This window comes from Phoxinus phoxinus (genome assembly GCF_949152265.1).
Source record: "Phoxinus phoxinus genome assembly, chromosome: 22".
NCBI classification, from domain to species: Eukaryota; Metazoa; Chordata; class Actinopteri; order Cypriniformes; family Leuciscidae; genus Phoxinus; species Phoxinus phoxinus.
The window spans coordinates 11,950,121-11,968,312 of record NC_136897.1 but is presented as its reverse complement, the minus strand read 5'-3'; the positions used below and the strand labels follow the sequence as shown (position 1 = coordinate 11,968,312).

The following is an 18,192-nucleotide window of genomic DNA, read 5'->3' as shown; positions in this document are numbered from 1 at the left end:
AGCTTAAAGCAAACACTGAAATAGACTATTTAAATAGAGCAATGTTGCTGTTTTTTGTTGTTGTTGTTCAATTTACATAAAAATGTCACTTGGTTGTGTAATCTGACTGCCAAAAGTTAAGGAGCTGTGAAAAACGTGGTCCTCCTGTAATTTTATAGCAGAAAATGTGCATACTGTGCAATAATAATGTACACTGACTACATACTGCAGATAGAAGTACTATGTTAGTATGCTGCTAAAAGTGTGCTAGATATAAATTTTTGCTTTCTGCTGGCCAAACAAGCCATGCTGGAAATGCCCGGAAATCTCCATCACAGTAAAATGTGAAAATGTGAACCTTCTTTAAGCATCTTGTCAGTACCAGAAAACAAATGCTGATGAGAGAAGAGAAGAGATGTTAATACAACAAATGGACCACTAACCACCACCGCACCTGGACGTGACGTTTCATTAAGAGTCAAATGAATTTACGTTCAGAGAAGTCCTAAAAGGTGGTCAATTCGCCTCATTGGCACTGCTGAGAGTGTGTGAATTGAAGCAGAACAGAACTAGGCCACAAGAAGAACGATAAGATTAAAGCATTTAATGTAGTGCTGTGAAACGATTAATCGCGATTAATCACATCCAAAATAAAAGTATGTGTTTACATAATAAATGTGTGTGTACTGTGTAGAATTATTTTGTATATATAAATACACACACATGCTTGTATATGTTTAAGAAATATTTGCATGTATATACTGTATATAGATTTATAAATAATTTATATTATATATAAATATAAATATTTTATATAAATATATACATTTTCTTAAATATATACATGCACGTAAGTGTATTATAGATACAAAATAATTCTACACAGTACACACACATTTATTATGTAAACACAAACTTGTATTTTGGATGCGATTAAACGCAATTAATCATTTCACAGCCCTAATTTAATGTGTTCTCTTTTCTTGGGTTTGATTTTTTATTACCCTATTTTTATATCTACTGTAACTGGCACACAAACAGAGATGCATCCACAGTTAAAATAAACTTTCTTTGAACGATCTGTTCATATGACATCATATTACTTTGTAAATTATGCTCACGAGCATCTCAAAAGCAATGCATCTGATACCAGAAACCTGATATTTACAACAGTTTAGTTAGTAGTGATAAAGATATATATTCTGCCCTAAGAAAGCAAAACGCAGTAACATCAAGTTTATATATATATATATATATATATATATATATATATATATATATATATATATATATATATAATAATTAAGAAATGTTACTTGACCACCAAATCAGCATATTAGAATGCTTTCTGGATGATGTGACACTGAAGACTGGAGTAATAACTGCTGAAAACACAGCTTTGCCATTAACAATTTTAAAATATATTACAATAGAAAGCAGTTATTTTAAATTGTAATAATATTTCACATTATTACTGTTTTACTGTATTTTTGATTGAATAAATACAGCCTTAGTGAGCACAAGAGACTGCTTTAAAAATCATGGGAATAAGATCTTAACAACGCCACATTTTTGAACGGTAGTGTAAAACTACTATATGGAATTATACAGATTTTTAAATTTAACTTCCACCCTCCTGGACATCACAAACCCTGATAACAAGTTACGACAATTACAAGTTTCATTCTTTTGAGCAAAACCATCCAAAAACTTCTATCAGATATTCGATCTGCGAGAAAGAACAAGACAGAACAGCTCTCCTTCAAAGTGAATCAAGAGCCGCGTCAGTAACAACACACAGACAATGAAAGCACTTTCATTCCAGCTAGTCAAGACCAAAAACTTAAACGGGTAGTTCACTTCAAAATGAAAATTCTGTCATCATTACTCACCCTCAAGTTGTTTAAAACCTGTATGAATTTCTTTCTTCTGCTGAACACAAGGGAAGATATTTTGAAGAATGTCAGTAACAGTTAACTGGTCCCATTGACTTCCATAAAAACATTTTTTTCCTACTATGGAAGTCAATGAGACCAATTAACTGTTTGGTTACTGACATTCTTCAAAATATCTTCTGCAGTGTTCAGCAGAAGAAATAAATGAATACAGGTTTGAAACAACAAAGAAAATGATGACAGAATTTTCATTTTGAAGTGAACTATCCCTTTAACAAGCTTGACAGAAAAGACATTACTCAAGTTTTTTTTAGCTGACGCACTTGGCTTAATATTGCCGGTAAATGACAAGCTTGTCAATCTGTAAATTCCTTTTTTAGCTCAACTAGGCCAACTAGAAACTGTTCCATACAAACTTTCTAAACACAAACACTCCCGGCCTTCCACTCATGTTCTCTTACTCAGAATGAATGGAAATCTGGGACTCTCTTATTACAAATGGCCTCTGTGTTGAGAGATCTGCTGTGGTGAGGGTGTGGCTTTGTGAACTTCAGTTGTGTTCACCTGAGGAGTAACCTGAGGACTTAAGCAACATACTGTACAGTTGTTTTCCGTTAGGATCAGTGTATGTTGAACAGTGGTCGACAGAAACAAATCATTTTTAATTCGTTACTGTACTTTAAATTTAAGTATCTGTACTTTATCAGATCATTTTACTTTACTACATTCTAGGCTTGCTGCGATAGTCGGTGTTACCGGCGTTACACGGTGTGTGTTACATTGTGGTATAAAAAGTGTTGTTATTACAATTATTATTATTATTAATACAAGTACAGCAAACCTAGAGATAAAAATCACAACTTAAAAAAAAAAAATCCATAAATCAAGCAGCCCTAAATAGAGGTTAACCACTAACGACTGCTCTGCAAAATTAATGACAAAGAGTCGATTAAAATGTCAGCTGCTCTGAGGGCCACTGAATAATCCACACACTGCATGAGTGTGTGATTACAGAGTGGTTAATAAATATGAGATGGTGTTGTTGAGGTAATTGTAATAAGTTATTTCAGCAAGTGCTGCTCTACAGGACAGTGTTCAGGACAGGGGGAGGTGAAAAAAAGAAACAAAAAAAGCATGGGCCCTGTTACTAACTACCTGTTTAACTACTCTTAAAGACCTGACTGCTTATACGGCAAAAACGTGTGTGCAATAAATACATGTGCACCCACGACCCTATTCAGCTTCCTGTAGCTTAGGTTTCTGAAAGTTTCTGTCTCGTTTTGGAAAGAATCAAGCCAATGTTATTCTGTAAACCATACAGCATGGAACACACAAGCCAGGCCAGCTTAAACCAGAGTAACACATGGTAAATCCATGCTGGGTGACCAGATAGACCATCTTAAACCAGCAAACCCCTTTAGGCTGGTTTAAAAGAGGTTAAGAATGTGTGTTTGTCTCAATCCAGCAACCATTGAAAAAAATAGCTATCACATTTCACAAACTCCCTTTGTACCTAACTGAGGGCTTTTACAACAAATGGCTCATCTAATAACAATGCACCATGGAACCATGGCAACCCCTGAATAATGCTAATGCCAATATACAAAAGTGTATTGTAATCTTGGCTATGAAGGGTCTGGTGACATTTCAAAAAAGACTTTCAGCAGGTTTTGTTGCATTAAGAAGGTTAAATTATGCTGTAAGTGCCAGGTAATATGAACATACAGCACCAAGAGTGTTTGTAAACAGGTATTTCTTAGTTTCTGCAGTACACAAGAAAAAAACACTGCTCAAACTTCATTACTCTGCCAAAATAACCCAGTGCCTAACCAGTATGATACATGGCCCCTGTCAGGCCCCCAAAACACAAAACTAATCGGTCAAGGCAGGCGCTCAATCTAACAGCCAGTGCAATACCTTCTTTCTTGGTAATGGAAACTTAAATGGATATTTGACCCAAAATTAAAATTGTGATCATTTAGTCACCCTAACAGCGTTTTGACTTTTTATTTATAATTGTATTGTTTAATATTTATTTATTTAATGCAGTGTGGACAATGAGAGTGAATAGGGCCCTATATTCCAAGGGTGCGTCTCAACAGTTTCACTGTCAGAAAGATTTCAGTTCTGCTGTTGTTCATACCAGTAGTGATGTTGTACAATGAAGATGTTGCCATGTCGCCGGAAATACAGTCACCAGTGTCCCAATGTCTGGTGAGCCAGCCAGGGTCCTTATCAGTGCCCGAATTCATGTACACAATATACTGATTCACGACCTAGGAAGCTTAGGGAGCTGATTGAGACACACCGAAAGTCTTCTGAAGCCGATGAATATATGAATGAATAGATTTGTGCAAGGAACAAATTTAAGATCAAGTTATTCTCCAAAAATTATATTGACAGCCACAGTGACCATTCACTTTTATTGTACGGGAAAAGGCAGCATGGACATTTTGCGATAAATCTGCATTGTGTTCCACAGAAGAAAGTCAGTCATAGGATTTTGAAAGGAAATTTCATTTCTGGGTGAACTATACCTTTAAACGAAATGACCATTAAATGACCATTTTATTTTACTTTAAAACTGAAATCCAAATTATTAAGGTTGCTTATTTTAAAAGGAGGGACTTGATTTTTAAACATAAATTTAAAGGCCAGATTTTCATACAACAACACTAATCTGGCCCGCCTGCCATTATCTTTATCAAATATTTAAATAGGTGCTCTCCCTGAAATAATCTAGATACCAGACTACTGGTGGCGACAATTGAAAAAAACACTTAAACAAGGTGTGCGAGCTGTCACATTAGGTGCGAGCTCTGATGCGTCCTACTCAGCGCTGTTTTACGAGAGGAATGAGTGAGGAACGAGTATGTCACAGGGGCATGCCTCGTTTCAGGAATGAATGGAATTAAACTACAATGTGATTGTTTGATTCAGCAAGATGAGCAATGTGTCAGGAGTGCAGGAGTGTAGAGAGTCAGCGTTTACACCTCACGCATTGAAACACTGTCAATAACACACGCACCAAACATTCTCATTGCTCGCTTAAGTATTTCTTTAGCACAAAATATTACAGCAAAGTCACATCAGGCTGGCAAATACATTCATTTTTGCATAATAAATTACACATTCAAAACACATATGCAATATAATGAGGTTCAAACGTCTGAGACCACCATAATATAAATGCTCATAGTAAAAATGCTCATATTTAGCATATTTTTAATTTAATAAAAGAAAAATCATTATAAATTATCATCAACATAATTTGTGAGGAAATTAAATTCCATTTCTGGTTAATTTCTCTCACACTGCATGAACTCTAAAAGCTGTTGGTAATGTTCTCCAGCATAATTTTCAAAATGATTTAAAGAGCATCTTGTGCTTCAATGGAAGAAAATCTGGTCTTTTGTACAAACAAAGGAATTCACATGCTCAATGTCACAATTTTACTTATTTACTTTTTTAAAGTAGGTTTAGTATCACACAAAACTATCCAAAATCTCATTACAGTCATTACAAACCAGAACTTCCCAGTCTCTCTCTTCTGTGAACAATTGGCAAAAAAAGAGAAGTAGGGATTTTGCATTAAAACTGCGATGCAACGGAAGAAGCGTCAGAAATTATCTCCGTAATGTGACGTACATCCGAGTGTAATGGATTATCAGAAAATTGACTAAATGATTGAAGAAGTCCTGCATACGCCACCAGAGAGTGTATGTCGTTTCACTGGAAGGTCCAGGTATATGACAATTCTATTAAACTTTATTAAATTAATGAAACACATGCATTGCTGAATCATTAACAATATGATTTAAAATATGCATTTAGAAAACCGACAGAGGGAACAAACATTCATTTCATGCCAGTTTTAAAGATTAACCTCATGAACTAATTGCATTCCTTAGACACAATGTTCCAAAAAACTCTAGTGAGTCTGATCAAAGTTCATTAGATGTCATTGAACATGCACACTGACATATAACCAACAATGCATACTACAGTAAACCATCAAGTGAAACTTGACTAATATAAGTAGCCTATTCCTAAGTGATCTTTCCTCTTATAATAACAGAACGCCTACCAGCCCACAAAGAGAATGCAAAAGGTTAATAATGGGTGTTTACCGAACATACAAACTTGCCAAGGTGTCATTCATCTCTTTGGCGGAAACTAACAGAACTCTAAAGAGGAAACTTGCATAACACTTAGCAACTGAAACAAACTTTCAACACACTAACAGCTAAGATGGAGCTCTTCTCTTAGGTTCGATTCAAATATTATCAACAGTTCGAAGGAGAATACAGCAGAATGCGGGGTCTAACAGTTAATTCATTAAGCAATTCAATGGAAAACTAAACTTAAACTAAACATACATTGTGTTACAAGGCACAGCAGCACTTATCTGTATAGTTAACACCCAAGTGTACACTGTAAACAAGTCAGTAAACAAGCTTCTTATTTTAACATTACAAAGCATTACCATAAGGGACAGGTCACCTTCACTTGCCCTTGTCCAAGGTTAAACATTTCTGAAAGGGAGATCACCAATGTCTACATGAGGAAAAGTATGCCACCTCTACAGATGTAGAATAAATCACCTATTACAATACACACAAGTGGTGCTTCAATAGATAGTTCACCTGCAAATTTTAATTTGGTCATCATTAAGGTTTGGAATGACATGAGCCCGAGTAAATTATTATTTTGGGGGTGAACTATCCCTTGTAATCTATTTAAACAGTCTATCGTTTTGACGCAAGCAACTTTAGGAGAACTGAAAGAAGAGTGATTTAGTGTCTATGTTTCACTAATATCACTCTCAAATGAAAGATAAAAACGGACAGGCAGCTTGACAACATACAACACAATCCCTGTAGAAACAAGCAGACACAGGAAAGCAAGGCCACCACAGGAAGTCAGCTGTCCACTCTGCGATCACAGCAAAATCGAGACTATGCTTTGACAGAATGCACAATATACACCTTTGAAAAAAATATGGATAAAAGTAAACTGACACACTTGCCGGTACATATTTCATAATGTTTGAGTCAGTCTGCTAACATGAAGAATGGTGAATAAACTTGAGTCTGTCTCCTCCATCACTAAACCACTTTAGTACAGTCTTCATTATTTATCTTTCTTGATATTACTTCTGCAATTTATCTGTTTTGTTAAAATTGAACTCAGTGCTCTACACTGTTACTTTGTTTTAATAATACGTATGTTACTTTAATAATAATAGTAGCCTACTTATATATTTGCACTCATGGTATTATTACATTGCATAATGTGTCACCGTACGAAGTTATGCTGGCAATACAAATGTGGTTTAGTAGAATTGAACTATGGAAAGACTCACCTGTAACGGGTTTAGTGTTCGTGCTCCAACAGCAGATCGTTTAGACGCCTTTGGCTCTTCGGATCTCGACACACCTTGAACAAAAGACAGGAAAACAACGCGAAGCTGAAATTAAACCAATGGCAGCCTTTCAGAGGCGGAGTAAACAGAAGTTGCTGTAACGTTACTTCTTCAAAATGTCACTTATCTGCGTCAAACCACGTGGGAACCGAAAAGTAAAATTTTAACGACTTCACTGTTTCTCTGATCATGCATCTTTGTGACGTTATTTTTTTTGACACGTTATTTTTTTTTTTTTTTTTATAAATTCTCTAAATATAATCTAAAGATTCCCTTCATTCTCTAAGAACGTATCTCGAGACCGACCAACCTGTGAAATGATGAAGCAGGGCTCCAGTCCTCTTCAGGTGGGAATGATGGTTCTATCGTCCTGCCCTGCTCCTGAAAACCAACTGTACTTTCGTGTTTTCCCTCAGGTGTTTTGTAGGCTCAACCCAGCCCACTGAGAGACAGAGAGAGAGAGAGAGAGAGAGAGAGAGAGAGAGAGAGAGAGAGAGAGAGAGAGAGAGAGAGAGAGAGAGAGAGAGAGAGAGAGAGAGCACAGGCAGGCTGTGTGTGTCAAGACATACTGACATGTCTACCTAGACTGGAATTTTTGGGCATCGTTTGTGACACAACCATTCAGTGGCAACAAGACATCCAGATGAACTTGGCTACTGCACGTCTTTTATCATTTCACTCACTTTACGCTCTCTCTTTATATAGACTAAGTATGTCTACATTATTACAAATTACATTGAATATTTATTTAATAATTTTACTATTAATCTTAAGATTATTTAATATTTTACATATCTATATGTCTACCAGTGGCGGCTCGTCAGGGGAGGCAATGGGAGAAGACGATTTAATGTTAATACAATTGCCAGTTATTAATTTAATTCCATCTCAGAATATTACTGAAGTCGGAACCACCGCTGCTCTTCATGTGCCGAATCTGCCGATGTAATTACAGTCGTCAGAAACTGTGCTATGAGAAGGAGAGGGAGGGGGATGCAAACATGCAAATCCAGAGCCGGGGACTTGTGCCTCCGTTGGTGATAAACATCATCCAATCACCATCGAGTATTCGGTTAGACCCGAGAGTGTTGAGAAAAACACATGACAGAGGAGGCTTGCTTGCCTCCCTTGGTATATCGACCAACCAATAATTGTAGAGATGTAAATTACGTGGTATTAGTTTGAACTTCTAGCGCTGATGGAGAGTAGAGATATTTTAATTTGAATATTTGAATTTGAGCAGAAACTACAATGATGAAAAAGACAATAAAGTAAGACATTTAAAAGGACAGAGGGATTATTTTATTTTCTTCAAGTGCTAGGTGAGTGAAATTATATTTATAGTTTCATGCTATCTATCTATCTATCTATGATCTATATTTTAAAGCTGGGCTTATTTGTATCTTTTCTATCTGTTCTGTCCATCTATTCGTTTCTTAGGCACTGGGTCACATTCTCGAATATGACTGAAAGCTGTGGTATGCCAATGTCTGCTGCTGATATGAAAATGAAATATAGGCTACATTAGTGGAACATAGACATTCACTATTTTCATTCACTGCTTTGCTCTGTGCTATCTGTATTCCCTGATTACATCTAAGGTATAGCCAGGCTATAACGTTACCACAAAGTAGACTTTCCTCATGATTGGTAAACGTGTCTTTTTACTAAACCTTATTATTGTCATTCATGTAACATAAGTGAAAATATCCATAATTGCATACACCTAAGCTAAGGGTAATTGGTATAGGCTATGTATGACAAGTAAGATGAACAGCATAGATAAGACACTTAATAGGATAACAGGTCAATAAACCAACATCATTCAGGGGCCTGTTTAATTAAACTCTGTAATTCCTTTCTTTTTATTTAAATTCACCCCCAAAAAGTTACATATTTTTTTTCTTAAATTAACCCCAAAAGCTGTGAGACAAACTGCATAATTTGTACGTTTTAAAAACTAAAAATGAATCTAGGCTCGGGGTCAGGTATTATGACAACGATGCCATGCAGCGACCAAAGCCCAGCCCAGTTTGATGAACATTTGAAGAAAGAAGTTTTAGTTTTGAAACATCTGGTTTCAGGTCATAAATTGTCCAACTATGGCACAGCTGGTTTAGGATGTCTTGAAAAGAAAGAACATAAAGAACTTTCTGCCTACGTCACAAACATGCATATAAATTTAGCAAACATTGCAAAAAAATCACTGGCACAGATTTCTTGAAGATCTAGTTTTTGATCCGTAACATAAATATTTCAAATACAAACAACACACCCACTGTTAAAGAAATTCAGAAAATTGTAGAAATATAATTTTCTCATTTAGAATAGCAACCCATGAGACAAATTCTATGCCTCAGTAAATGTGAAAACACTTTATTTAATTTTTTTACAAAACAATTAAACAACTACTCTCATATAGGCCTAAACAAAAAAACACAAAACATTTTTTAATGTAAATTTCCATTAATCATATTCATCAAGCATATCCCAAATTATCTTCATTACTCAAGAGATTTTTTACTCCAAGTTTTTTTTTTTACTTTATACTTTAAAAGAATTTAAACCCAACGTCAATGATTGTGCCACTTATTTGTAAACATATTTATTTCCATCTAGTGGTCACTAAAAGGAATTACATTACTTCACAATTGTGCTCAGAGTCTTTTCTAATATATATATATATATATATATATATATATATATATATACACAACATTTTGCTTATAGAATTTATATAGGTTTATATAAGTCTTCCAGTTTTGTGGAGTTGCACACACAGACTAGTCAGGCCACTCAGCATCAACAAATTAAATATTTAATCTTTTTTTATTTAAACATTTTTAATTATAAAATTACTTATTTTAATTTATTTTCTTAAAGATTGAATTAATTCTTAGCTTTTTTTTTAAAATCAATTAACAATCCCTCTGCGGTTTCTTCCCAAACCATGGTTTAGGAAACCCTGATAATGTAATATCTAATGCAATTCATGTTGTTGATGACAAAAAAAGGAATCATTTTTTATTCTCGCTGTATTTTTATCATTATGGTACAAGATTATAGCCTGGTTCTACCAGACTCTCGTACATTGAGCGGAAGCACGTAGGAGGGCGGAACCAGGCTAACAAGTTTATACTATTCAAATCAATGTTATAAACAAGTTAGGCCAAAAGTAATCTAAAAGTAATCAATAATATAGTCAGATTACATTAACTAAAAATGTGTAATGTATTTTGTATCCAGTAATAGACTACTACTATTTGTAAGTAATCCACCCTGTTTTTCTGATTTTATTTATTTATCAATTTTAAAGGGGTGGTATAATTCCCCTTTCACAAGATGTAAAATATGTCTTTGATATTCATCATCCCTTTGATGTGTATGTGTGTATGTGAAGTTTTAGCTCAAAATACCCCACATATATTTTTATAGCATGTTAAAGTTGTCACTTTTTGAGGGTGAGCAAAAGCACACCGTTTTGTGTCTGTTACTTTAAATGCAAATGAGCTGGTGCTCGCAGCACAGGGGGCGGGGCTTCAACAGCTTGTGTCCTTTTACCTCACAGACATACACTGAAAATTTCAAAAACTTTTAGCTTTTTATGTTCAAACCAGAGTCAGATGCATAGACAGTATATAAACTGGACACAGCGACCCCATAGGTTTCAACGGAGAAAATTGAAGTTAATTAGAATCACTCACTTCCTGATGGCTGGGCGAACTGCGCAGGCTAAAACTGAGCTTGACGACGTAGATGTGACGTGAGCTATTTGTCTGACAGCTGTAGGTCTTCTAGTAGCTGTGCCGAGAGAAATCTGAATCATTCCCTTCCGAATCTCGCAGAGACGGAGAGCGTGAGCATTAGCTGTCCATGAGCTAGCAGCAGGAGCAACTTTATCACTCTCTATGGGCTTCTCCCTTGACGTTATCGGACTTTATGCCTCCCGTCCCCCCGATTGCTTGCGAGCTTCTCTGCCTGTCTACACAGTAATTTCTCGACTTGTGTGACAGAGTCGCGTGGTTATGACGCAATCGTTAGCCTATTTTTACAAAAACTGCTTCTACTGGGCCTTAACGTAAGATACAAAGTAATGGAGCCTTTTATACATTTTCGTGTTTCTTTAGAAATAAACAATGGACAAATGGAGTCTTTAAACGCCTCAGATGTAAAGTTATTCGCTGTCAAAGTGACGCCAAAATGAATGGGAGTCAATGGAATGCTAACAGCAGGTGGGGGTCCGCTAATCAATGGCGGCGCCCGGGAAAGCTTCAGTTTCCGGCGGATGGATTACCCTCTTGGTCAGATGATGTCAACGGAGTCAATGATGGAGAGACTCAAGAAGAAGTGACAACATGTAGAATGTAACAGGACGTCTCTGAATGGTTAGTTGATGAATTTATGTTGCTGATGTGGATTTAACGATCTTCAATTAGGATATTCTGTCATGGTAATCTATAAATCGCTCGTATAGGAACTGTTGTGAGATGCTCACAGAGTGACTTTCTATTGCATGTGAAAAGACAAGATGCTAACGTTTGAGCTGACTCACAAATGTACTCGACTACAACAACTCTTCCTCCTCTCAATATGGACTGCGTGTTCCCGGGGGGCAGGTTTATGTACATTTTAGGGTTGGTGATGTCACTAACCCGGGAGGAATGTCGTGTAGTTCCTACCAGCCGTTTGTTGTAGTCCTTTTCTTTAAAAGCAAATATCTCCCTTTGCTTTGAACTTTGAGTGTTGTAACTTTGCAGATTTATTTAGTTTAATTTATTTATTCAGTTTATGCTCAAACAGCAACATTACACACTAACTAAAGTTAGAAAAGTGAAATCATACTCAACCACCCCTTTAAAAAACTATTATGAACAAAATGTAATATTAAACTTACATTGAGTTTTTTATATATTTAGAATATGTTATAAGTTAGTGAAAAATATGGTCCAAATGTTCTATTTAGATGGTCTGAGAAAGTATGAAGTTACAGTCCTCTTGTTTGAAGTTTCAATGCACAATGGAGTTTGGGGGGTGTGGTGCTGGGCAGGGCAAAGGATGTGGCTTGATGTGGGACTGGACTTCACAGACTGATGCTCCTCCCACCACCAATGAAATCTTTCCTTTTAACTTCACACTGCCCCCGAGCACACATGACACGCACACACAGGCACACAAAAACAGACAACAGGGCCTACCAGACAAAATCAGGATATGACATCATGCACAGGAAGGGAAGCCAAGTAACTTTTCAGCTTGTTGTTTTTTACTCTATACTGTATTCTTAACTGAGTTTTGGAGGGATAAGACCGGCTGATGAGTGGGAAAGGGAAAGAATCCTCACAAGACAATTTGGATTTGAACTGTTCCCTCTTGGAAAGAACAGGAGCCAGAGGAATTCTTTTCAAGTTTCCCACAACATTCCAAGTGTCGACAGCGGGACTAAACAGCCAGATTCTTTAGGTAGGAACCTTCTTTTCATTAATAAGATGCAACTTTTGTTTTCGTGATCTGTGTTAATGTAATGTCAGAGCTCATGTGCCGTGGGGGCTCAGAGAAAGCGTGATCAGACACGTCAGTGTTTGACGTGATCGTTGGAGGGGTGGACAAATAACTCCTCTGTCCTTTGGTTGCATATTGAATGAACTGAGTTCAATTCAACCTCTACAACTGAGTACTTTTGAGTCTATTATAAAGTCTTTACTTTACTTGAGAAAATGAAAGGATATTTAACACGTTGGTTGGAAACGGGGATATGTCTATTTTATAGAATTGAAAAATAGAAGAGAGTAAATCAAGTATAGGCTGTTTTAAGTGCCTTTTAATTGTGTAAAAATACTGCGATTTGCATTATTAGTTTCAGCAACAAATGCCAGAAACACAATATGAGAACTAAAATGTTCCTTCAAAATATATCTCAACATGGGCTATGAGAGGTATAAGAGAAACTTAAACAGTTTTTCTAGTAACCAGGCTTTCTGTGAAAACATTTATGGGAGGAGAGAGGGAAAGAAAAACAAGACTTATCAAAAATAGACAAAGAAAGGATGGACTCGAACATGGATACACCAGGATGTTAAATGAAAACAGAGAGGCAGGGTTTGATTGTACGGCTGAAGAGACACTTTAAAGTCCCTCCAAAACGCATCTCATTTCAGCCACTTCGAACAAACACAGGAAGTTATGAAAATGATGATGTGGAGAAAAGAACGCAAATGGAAACTTAATGCATAGAGAGAATTAAATGAATAGTTTGCTTGTAGTGCTCTTATTTATGGAGCTTAGATGCATTCAAAGTTTGAGGTCAGTACGTTAAAAAAAAAAAAAAAATTTAATAATTTTGTTCAGCAAGGATTCAATAAACTGATCAAAAGTGACAGTAAAGACTTTTATAATGTTATAAAATATGTCTATTTCAAATAAATGCTGTTCTGTCATGACAACTCTCGGAGAGACTGGTATGGAATGGATATGGCAATGTTAATGTATTTGGTCTTGGCGGAATAGATCTGCTACGCTGCTGCGGCAGAGCATACCGAGACTTGCTAATACCAGTACATACACGACACGCTGCTGTGAGCATGTAAAACATGCTGCTGTTGTATAATATAGCATGAATTACCCATAGCAGATCTATACAGGTGGAGCTGGGGAAGGTGGAGGGGTTTCTGAAAGCGCGCTGCAGACTGCTAACAGCAACACTAATGGTATTTGTTTGAATGTTGAGCCGCAGCTCATTGGGCGCTGATGCAAGAGCAACCAATCTTCTGCGCTAATTTAGATGACGATGCAATCGCTAGATTTGCTACCAAATGAGTTAAGGACCTATCAGTCTGCGCCATCTAGAGTTTCATGCCAGAACTTGGTATATCTTTTAAACTTTATATTCATCAAAAAATTCAGAAAATAAATATATAATATAATAATATAAATATCATATATTCGCCAGGAGTTGTATAAATTTGACCTACAACAATGTGACCGACTGATAGGGAGCATGCCAAGACGCATGAAAGCTGTGATTGGAAATTACCAAATATTGATTAGTTAATAAGTTAAAAACATTTGTATTGTGTTGTTTAAAATTTGATATAAACTTGTTTTCTTTGCATGATTCGCCATCTGAAAAAAACATGGCATCTTTTTTTGTAATTTTGACCTGCATTTTCTGCAAATAAATGCTCTAAATGACAATGAGTTTGACAACAAACTACAAAAATGGTAATTTTACTCAAACATATGCATATAAATAATAAATCCAGAGAAACTGCTAATTTACAAGATTTTTACAAGATACTATATAAGAGAGGCATTGATTTACTTTCTTCTTCTCTCTAGAAACTTCCTTATCGGATGGGACGAGGGCCCAGGGAATCATAAGAGTCAACATTCACAACTGTCCGGATCCTGACTGGATCTGACTCCTTCATCACCCTGCTCAGTTCAGCAATGGCTCTGTGCTTGGGTCAGGTTTTCAGCAAAGACAAAACATTCCGGCCTCGAAAGCGTTTTGAACCTGGGACCCAGCGTTTTGAGCTGTACAAAAGAGCCCAAGCGTCTCTGAAATCAGGCCTTGACCTGAGGAAAGTGGTGCAGCTGCCCGACGGGGAGAACATTAATGACTGGATAGCTGTGCACGTGGTGGATTTCTTCAATCGAATCAACCTCATCTACGGGACCGTGAGCGAGTTCTGCACTGAGAAGAGCTGTCCCATCATGTCTGGAGGGCCACGGTATGAATACAGGTGGCAGGATGGGGATCAATACAAGAGGCCCACCAAACTGCCTGCGCTTATATACATGAACCTCCTGATGAACTGGATCGAGTCACTCATCAATAACGAGGACATCTTTCCTACACGAGTAGGTCTGTGATGTCAAATGTGTTTTCCTGACATCTTCATTGCTGGGATAGGGCTATTAGTGCAGTCTGTTAATGGCGTGATGCTATTTATTTTTTGATAATTGCTAAATTAATCATGTTATATATTTTTAGGTGGCATAAAGTACAAAAAATATCAGAGTGCATAACTGTCCTAATATCATAATGAGGCAACATGCCATTAAAACAATGAAATTCTTGAAAAGAAAGCCTTATAGTTTGGCATTATCCATCATTATTATTTATTCTAATTTTTTTTTTAAACAAAACTGCTTCACTGCTTATTAATATATTTGAAAAACTTTTGAGTCATAGTGCAACCAACATGCAAACATTTTCTGGAAAAAATAATAATAATAAAACGGGAACTTTTTATAAAAAATACCCTAAAATATATTTATCACATGTATTCACCATATGGGAAAATATTATTACTTATTTGTGGTAAGACCACATTTTTAGAGTCATAAAACTTTTCAAAATATGAAACCAACATGAATACTAAGAGTAAATTTCTTTGTGTTTTAAACTAGATTTTTACATGGTTTTCCTATCTTTTCAGACTCCTGCATTTATGAAAAAGCTTTGAAAACCTTAGCGTATTAATAAATGAGAATGCAAATGAAAAGAAATAGGACAAAAATATTTAGACAGAAATATCCAGTTAAGTTTCTCAGGAATTCCTGTATGATTTGTGGGGCCAGGGAACACTAGACACATACTTCTGTCTGAAAAAAAAAAAAAAAATTGCTGGATAGAGTTACAGAAGCTATACTAGCACTGCCAACAATTCATAATTCCACAGGCTGAACTATTTGCTAAAACCCTTGAGAAATACACAGTAGGCTTTTTCTCCTTAAATACCATTTGAATTTTCACATGGAAGAACATCCTACGGCACAAGTCTACCATTTTGAAATGTGTTTATGATGCAATGCAATGTGATAAGGTTGACGGTGGTTTTCTTCTGTTTTTAGGAGTCCCTTTTCCAAAGAACTTTCAGCAGGTGTGCAAAAAGATTCTGAGTCGGTTGTTTCGGGTGTTTGTACATGTGTACATCCATCACTTTGACATGATCTGTAGTATGGGGGCTGAGGCTCACATCAACACCTGCTACAAACACTACTATTTCTTCATCTCTGAGTTCAGCCTAATCGACCACTCGGAGCTGGAGCCACTGGTGAGAGAGCTGCGCTTGCATTACTGTTGTAGAGCAGAGGGGCATGATTGTTATGGACTGACTCTCAATGAAGTAATAATAAATATTATTATACACGACATAATAAATGATGGTAGTGGCAATCAGTGTTGGGCGTAACGCATACAAGTAACATGAGTTACATAATCAGATTACTTTTTTTCAAGAATGAGTATAATGCAGGTACCTTCTCAAATGCATACACAAGTTACTTTGTTTTTCCCTTTATTGACTTACACCTCTCCAGTCCCCATGTTGAGATAAATCGGGAGTACGTGCAGATGTGTAAACATTATGGTTATTGTATGTAGTTCTAGACTAAATGTGAGCAGGCAGTTACTCATCTCACTTGCACAAAAGCAGATTCAGTATTCCTCAAAATGAATAAAAACAGTGTAATGCAACCTTAGAAAATTATGCAGCAAACCTACAATAATATTGCACAAATAAGTATTTAGTCTCACTTTATTAACAATCTCTTTGCTGCTGACCTTTAATGATCCAATTAAACCGTACTAGTAGGTAAAAAAATACTTTAGAGAAACATCTTTTTTCTTCTTCTCTTGCATCATTCTGCAATCCAGAATGGCAGCACAACTGAAAAGTTTGAGCTGCGCCCTCTACTGTACAGGCGTGATTTTGCATTTCCTTCAGACTGAGGCTTACCGGTATTCATTTATGTTTTTTTTACATTTCCATAAAAATAGAACTTTTGTTTTTGGTTATAAAAAAACACACAAGCTCAGCACAGGTAAGAAAAGTAACGCAACACATTTAGTTTCTTTTTTAGGGAATAATATGGTAACACAATATTGTAATGCATTTCTTTAAAATAAATAAAAACTTTCCCCAACACTGGTGGCAATTAGTGAATGCACTCAGCTTTAGCTAACTTGATGCTGACAGCACATTGCAAATGTGGTATGTTTGTCAATGTCCTGATAATCGGGTCTTTTCTATCTTTACAGAAAGAAATGACAGAGAGGATCTGTCATTGAAAGATGTGAAGAATGGATGTGCATCCAAAAGCACAAAAAAACTTCAAACATTCAGGCCAAAAGAATAATGTACTTGAGGTCTGATCTAAGATCAGGCGAGATCTGAGACTCACAAATGTGCTAAACGGCAATACAACTTAGCTTCAATATTTCTGAAATACTATGGGTCCAGCAATTCAATATGTTCTAGAGACAGTAATTGTTTAAATTATATAGCTCAGATTGTGCAGTATTGATATGAAATGATGCATTGGTTGCTTAGTATTCTGCATACAGTTTTGAGCATTTCACAATGTGACTTCATACTTTAAAAATATTCTCCCTGAGGGAAACTTGTCTTGAAATGGCATGTCTTAAACTTCTGCTGAGTTTGAGATGTTGCATTGCTCTGTCGAGTCTGTGCCAGTGTGCAGGGGCGGAAGCCTTTGCTAGTATTTTTATTTAACCAGGGCATGTGCAGTAAAAGAAAAACTATACCATAGCTGGTGAATGATGAGGAATAGTACTCCACAGTGTTGTTCTCATTTCAGGACATTTTGTTCTGAAAATGTGCTGTTTTTGCTTTTGTATTTTTGCATGCAAGTTTAAAATACAAACATTGTAAAATTACTCTCTTTTTCATTTTTTTTTTTTTAACTTGTTGGGAAAATACAAACCAGAAGTTTCTCAAAACAATGAAATGTCACTATCAGACATTCCTAATACTTATGCTGCTTATTCTCACTTATATCATCTTCATCACAATATCCATACAATTATATAGACTGGTTGAAATATGAAAATACTAGCCAATAGAGTAAGGTTTGGCCGATTCATCA

At 36.1% G+C, this 18,192-nt stretch overlaps 2 protein-coding genes across 3 annotated transcripts in view; one reads left to right on the top strand and one right to left on the bottom strand.

The window, feature by feature from the left end:
- elovl1b (ELOVL fatty acid elongase 1b) overlaps positions 1–8,271 on the bottom strand; it is a 35,745-nt gene extending 27,474 nt beyond the window's left edge. The window contains exons 1-3 of one of the 2 annotated variants that reach the window (XM_079598505.1): positions 8,107–8,271; positions 7,610–7,741; positions 7,240–7,313 (exon numbers count right to left, since the gene is read on the bottom strand). The gene's annotated coding sequence lies outside the window, so the exon portion shown is untranslated. Of the gene's footprint in view, positions 1–7,239; positions 7,314–7,609; positions 7,742–8,106 lie in introns of those variants that run through there. The other variant, XM_079598506.1, reaches the window with a different exon arrangement.
- A 4,147-nt stretch (positions 8,272–12,418) lies between these two features.
- mob3c (MOB kinase activator 3C) lies at positions 12,419–18,191 on the top strand. Its single transcript, XM_079598507.1, has 4 exons — positions 12,419–12,759; positions 14,635–15,163; positions 16,156–16,358; positions 17,345–18,191. Exons 2-4 carry the CDS (start codon positions 14,746–14,748, stop codon positions 17,372–17,374), a joined length of 651 nt encoding a protein of 216 aa, XP_079454633.1. The 5' UTR covers positions 12,419–12,759; positions 14,635–14,745; the 3' UTR covers positions 17,375–18,191.
- Position 18,192: the final 1 nt, after the last annotated feature.